Source organism: Calidris pugnax, unplaced genomic scaffold (genome assembly GCF_001431845.1).
Source record: "Calidris pugnax isolate Ruff unplaced genomic scaffold, ASM143184v1 scaffold41, whole genome shotgun sequence".
Classification (NCBI taxonomy): Eukaryota; Metazoa; Chordata; class Aves; order Charadriiformes; family Scolopacidae; genus Calidris; species Calidris pugnax.
In genome coordinates, this window is record NW_015094509.1 from 18,718,066 (window position 1) to 18,724,065 (window position 6,000).

At 49.6% G+C, this 6,000-nt stretch overlaps 1 protein-coding gene across 1 annotated transcript in view; it reads right to left on the reverse strand.

Moving 5' to 3' along the window:
• The window catches only part of SNTB1 (syntrophin, beta 1 (dystrophin-associated protein A1, 59kDa, basic component 1)), a 114,880-nt gene extending 108,886 nt beyond the window's left edge, over positions 1 to 5,994 (reverse strand). The window contains exon 1 of the mRNA XM_014965524.1: positions 5,688 to 5,994. Within this exon, the coding sequence (XP_014821010.1) occupies positions 5,688 to 5,856 (169 nt within the window). The 5' untranslated portion in view covers positions 5,857 to 5,994. The remainder of the gene's footprint in view (positions 1 to 5,687) is intronic.
• Between the last annotated feature and the right edge of the window lie 6 nt (positions 5,995 to 6,000).

Genomic DNA, 6,000 nt, shown 5'->3' on the forward strand with positions numbered 1-6,000 from the left:
GAAAATTTAAAACCCTTCCCAACCTATACCTGAAACCATCAGCCTACCAGGATCAGCAGCTGAATTGGGCTGTCCCAAATCCAAACTCTGGTTTGAATTACGGAGACTCCTCACCAGCCCCCTTGGGACAGATGTGCAGTGAGTGTTTCTGACCCAAACCCAGTGGGCGGCAGGGATGGGGAGAGGCAATGCCACTGCTGATCACCTGTGTGAAAATGCCTTCCTGGGAGGGTGGGAGGGGCATTCAGTGAAAAGGCACCTGCCACGGCAAAATTAAGATACAAACTCTGTTTCATTAACTGTAGCAAAAGCCTTCAGCTTTCAATTTTATTCTGTCTAATGGTTTAAAGATTCTTCAAAGAGTTTATACCAAGTTTTCAATTTAATTTTCCACAAAGGAATTACTGCTGGGATTTTAAGAAATGCTTTTTTTTCTAATGATACTTAACATGTAGACTCTGCATGTGGAATTGAATCCCAGATCCCTAGACATACTTAATCTTCTAAGCACCCTTAAGGAGGTGGTATTAAGTCACTTCTACAGGACTTAGTATATGATTTCCAAGGTGGGTGGGTTGAGGGGGCATCCTGCACTTGATTGAAATAAATCCACTAATGTGTTGCCCACAACTGCCTTATTTTCTTTACAGTAACTGAGAAAGAGGACTTGTACCAGATTTACTGCAAAGAGGATGTACTGATTCTTATCTGTGAAAAGTGATACAGACTGTCTGGACTGCTAAATTAGCCTGTAATCTAATCTAATCAATGAAAGACACATCAAGTGTTCCCACTCAACCTTCCCCAGCAGCCGCAGGCAGCTGAAACAATCAAAACTGACATTCCGGAGGACTGCTTAGCCCTGGTATTCTTGAGAATGAGATTACCTGCTCCTTTCCCTTTCAATTTCACTTTCAAACTGCTGTGTGCCAAGAGCAGCTACACAAGCTACGAAATATGGTATGGCCTTTAAGTACAAAGCATTTCCCTAACTGCATATTTGCTGGCACCAAAAAAAAAAAAAAAAGGTAAAGTGTTTTCTCCATATGTTTACTGGAAGCGCGAACAACTATGCATACAATTTGCAATCACTGAGATTTACAGCCCTGACTGTAGTAAGTAGTTATGTCACGTAGGCACTTATTAAGTGCCCTGTGCCTCATTTTTCTTCTATGCTTGCAAGAGTCACGCTTTCTTAGATAAATATTGTATTTTGTTAACCCACAGAAATCTCCTGTTGTCACTACATTACTGAAAGAAACATGAAAACATAGATAAGATAGAAAAACACAGCCAACAAGTAACCCTATTTTACACTATTCAGCATGTAATTCATACAGGCAGAAACGTTTTGCTTCATCCAAAGAAAATTCTTACAGAAATATTATTTGGAAAATAATACATGTTACTATGGTACAGATGGCACCATGCTTATTCTTACATTGCTTTAAAGCTGTGGATTACTCCCAAGAGGGCTACGGAAGGTGACTGCAGTCCACTGTTGATATGCTAAAATTCACTGTGCAGGGGGCTGCCTCTCTGTGGGAAATTTCTGCAAGCCCAGAGAGGCTCCCTTGAGCCACTTCTCAAGGGAGCTGTAACCCCCGCCTTTTAATTGTGTTAATTTAACTGGGAATCACTCAAGCCCAATAAAAAACTCTAGCAGCACTGAGAAGATGCTGCTTTTCCCGCTACATACCTTCCACCATCATCATCAAGAAGCTTTTCCACACACATTCGAGTTTGGAAGTGATACAATCTAAAAAAATATCTGCTAGCTAGCAAAAAACACACTAAAGTGGTTTTTTCCCTCCACATTCACATACAGCATCATGCAGTGGTGTCCTGAAGGCTACTTCAATTTTTCATTTTTTTACTGAACACCCAGAGAATACGAGTAAAGCACAACCAGCTCAGTTACAGAGCATACCAAGGGACTGCTCTCATCTAGGATGCTTTGATTAAAACAAACACCTTTGTGTCTTGAGAGTCACTTGAATGTAATGTGCTTCACATGGCACAAGAGGGGCTGCTTGATTTTCCAAAGTGCTTATTTAAGAAGACCCAATTTAACCAAACCACAGGGAAATTATATGTACAAACACTAACTGTCATAATTTTAGCTGCCTTCCAGGCCTGCAAACATGCACTGTACAAAGAGACTATCTCTTCTTTCACATTGGGAAATTCTTTGCACTCCTGAACACTGGTGAGAAGCTCCATCCTGATGTCTTGAACACCTGAGAAGCCATCTAGGGCTGACGAGCCCAACACGAGTGTTTGTCCTGCCCCTGATCATTGCTTTGCTCCCCTCCACCGATGTCTAAGCCATGATGGAAAGATAGGGAATTAAACCCTGCAGGCAGAAGAGGTCCATCCCTGCAGATGAAGAGAGAGCAGGATTTCTCAGGGTTCAAGCCCTTCCTCACCACCACCTCCTTCTCCTCTTGAACCTTCTTACAGCTCTTCCTATGGCAGTGTCACCTGTTGACTTATTTCCCTTCCATTTATCAAATCCAACCTGATTTCAAGGCACCCTGGCGAACCCCACAGATCAGACCTGTAAAACAGAACTGATTTATACAACTTTAACTTAATAGCTGGACTATGCAAGTGAGGACTGCAAGAGAACGATGTCCTTCAGGGTGTAAAATGAGAGGACCAAACAACCCAGGATGCCTATTAAACTTGTTAGAGTAGGACCCATCCCACTGGGCTTTACAGCTGTGCCACCCCACACCAGCACCATGACTGCAGCTATGCCACCCCTAACCCTTCAGAAAATAATTCCTGTCTCTGCCAGCTCAGAGACGATGATCAATGGAGCAAAAGGGAGAACTGAGCAAACAAAGCATTGCCCCATCCCTTCCCCTCTTCATAGACCTTCCTCCTCCCACCACCCACCCCAGTGCCAGCCCTGCCGCCCACGCGTGGTGCAGCTTGGGGAGGGATTTTCCGCTCCCTTCCTCCCCGCACAGGAATGCAGGAGAGACTACAGTTTAGTGCTGAGCTGGTAAATGCCTCATCTCACTGAGCAAGCAATTTCAGCAATATAACAGACGGGCTCCAGCACTCTGCTGTCGGGTGTATTGAGCCATACTGACCACATCGCCACTGCCGATAACCTCTAGGAAATACTCAACCATAAGACCCTTTCCAGGAACACAGAAAGCATTGGGCAATACTGTAAAATGTGTCCCTCCCGCTTCACACCTTGCCATATCTTTGCAAATTCATCTTTCCGGGTCTGGAAGTCACAAGCAAGTCTCAGAACCTCCCTGAAAATGTGAACGTTACATTTTGACCCTGGAAACACAGGCTGTCCTTGCTCTGTTAATTGGAGAAAGATCCTAGAGAGAAGCTGCGCAGGGGTCTTGCCCTGCCCTGGCACAGGCTGCTTTTTGCAATATATAACTCTCTAAGAAGTCAGGAAATGGCAAATTCCTATTGTCTGAAAGGAAAGGAAAGGAAAATCAAGGCTTTCCCTCCTGTACTTTAAAGGGGAAAAAAAAAAACAACTTCTGGTTTTTCCTTCCTTTAGTAATAAAAAGACCATTTTAGACTGTACTACTGAAGAAAGAGCTTCAAAGTGGGAAATTGAATTGCAGGGAATTGTTTTAAACTGCCTGTTTACAGAAGCCATTCACATAGAGAGGTTCCCTGCTGAAGGAGTAGCACCTCCTGGGGCAATGCTGCGGCCAACTCTCCTTTTGGTTATTCCGCTGAAATAGCAAGAGAAAGGCAGGACAAAATATTGAGTTCAGTGTCAGAATATTTTAACTCGACACAGGGGTGACCACTGAAATATGCTCTTGATTTACAAGTGACAAATTCAGTCACAGAAAGAACCACTGAGACACGTCAGCCTTTGCCAAGCAAAAAAATGCCAGATGACAAAGGAGTGGAGAGAAGGATGGTGCTAAGAGTCCACGCTGAAACGGGTTCATCTTTGCTCCTATGGGAACAAAACTGAGGGGTTTTTAAGACTCATCCAGCAGCAGTGTCCACTGTTCAGGTGCTGTTACTGCAGGCACCACACAGAAGGAGAGGGACTGCTGCAGGCACTATATACATTACTCATTAGATCCCACCAAAGGTCAGCTGGTACCTGCCCTGCACCCCAGGAAGCCCTTAAACTGTGTAAACAGACCAGTGACAGAATTTAGATGCAACGGCCTCAAAGAGAAGTTCATATTAAGACCTCACAGGTATCTTCATAAGCAGTTTGGCTGGAACAAGATGCACTTTGGAACCAGGAGCAGCCCGGGGCAGGCAGGCAGCATCCCCCATGCAACTGCCCTCAGCTTCTTCAGCCCTCTCAGGACACTAACCCTTCACAGTTTTCACTGTCATGTGGACAACACCAAACAGTTTCTCAGCAGACACTATCGTGGATGATGTTTTCTCACCTTCCCTCCCCTTCAAACTTTTTCCTTCACTATATGTCATAGCTGGTTGTGCACCTCCTTTGCTCCTCAGAATAAGCACCAGAAAGATACACGTGAAAAAAATGTGTGGTACCGAAAAGGGCTACAGGGACAGCGAGGTGGGAGTGCCTGTGGCTGGGAGGAAGGTGATGACAGAGGGGAAGAAGGCGCAGCAGCATGCCTCAGATGCCACTGACCTCTGGTTAAACGAACTCGTGGGGAAGTACGCAATCACTTTATCAAACACGCGCCAAGGGCATTTCTGAAGCTGTTCATTCTCTCAGGTGGAGCACGTAAATTAGCCCTTGTGAACAGACCAGGATGAAATGCCTGCGAACGCCTCCCTCCTCATGAACTCGCTGTCCCGGGGAACCCGGCTCTGCTTTTGCTCACGCCCTCCCCAACATCCCACCCGTTCTGGGGGGACACCGTCCTTCCACGCCTCCTCCAACATCTGCCGCCCACGCCGGGCTCGGTTTCTAAGGCTACTTCTTGCAAAACTGTTTCAGTCACCCTTGAGAAAGGAAAGGAAAGCCGCTGCTTGCGGGGATGGTTAACGTGTCAGTGAGGCACCACCAGCTTCATTCAAGCCTCTTCTCCCCTTCTTTCCTAGTCGGGAGCGGGGTGGTGGAAGGGGGCAAGGAAGAACTGGACAGCGGGGGAGTTTCCCGAGCTCGGGAAAAGTCACCCAAACCCTTCGCTTACGGCCCGAGGGGGCTCTTGCACTCCGTTAACCCCTCCTCTCTCGGCACCCAACTCCCCCCCACTTTTCTTGGGCTGAAAAGCCGCCGAAACGTCCAGGCGGCAGATCCTGAAGCTCTGTCGCCCCGGCGGGGGTGGGCCAGGCTCCCCCCGCCAGCCCCTCAGCCGGGGAGCCCACCCGCCGCCGGGACGAGACGGGACTGCGAGGGGCAGGGGCGGCCGCCCACGGACGGGGCCGCGGGGAGGGCTCCGGCGGCCGGTGAGAGGACGGAAAGTTCGAGCCCCGCTCCCCGGCAGCCGGCTGGTCCCTTCCCGAGGGTCTACGACCCTAACGCCCGCCGTCGGGAGTCCCGGCGCGGCTCGGGGTGCGGGGGAATAAAACTCTCCCCGCTGGAAAGCCGCCCGGGGGAGCGGCAGGAGAAGCGCGGGGGCAGCTCTTCACGCACAGCCCGGCTCGGCCCCGCCGCCTCTTTGACAGCCCAGCCGCCCTGTCCCCAAGCCTCCCGCCCCGGGACGCGCTGGCGGGACGTGCCGTCTGTCCGTCCCCCGGTCCCCTACCTTCCAGCAGCACCTCCTTGCCGGCCCGCTTGAGCGCCTGCACCGCCTCGTCGTGGGTGGCATCCCGCAGGTCGGTGCCGTTGACGGCCAGGATGGCATCGCCCACGTAGAGGGCCTGGGTCTGGTCGGCCGCCAGCCCCTTGAAGATCTTGCTAATGAGGATGGGCATCTTGTTCTCCTTGCCCCCCTTGATGCTGATGCCCAACCCGCCCAGCTCCTGCTTCAGCACCTTCACGCACCGCTTCTTGTTGGAGACGGCTTCGGGCACCTGCTCGGGGGGGTCGGTGAAGGCGGTGCGCACCGCCGCCGCCCC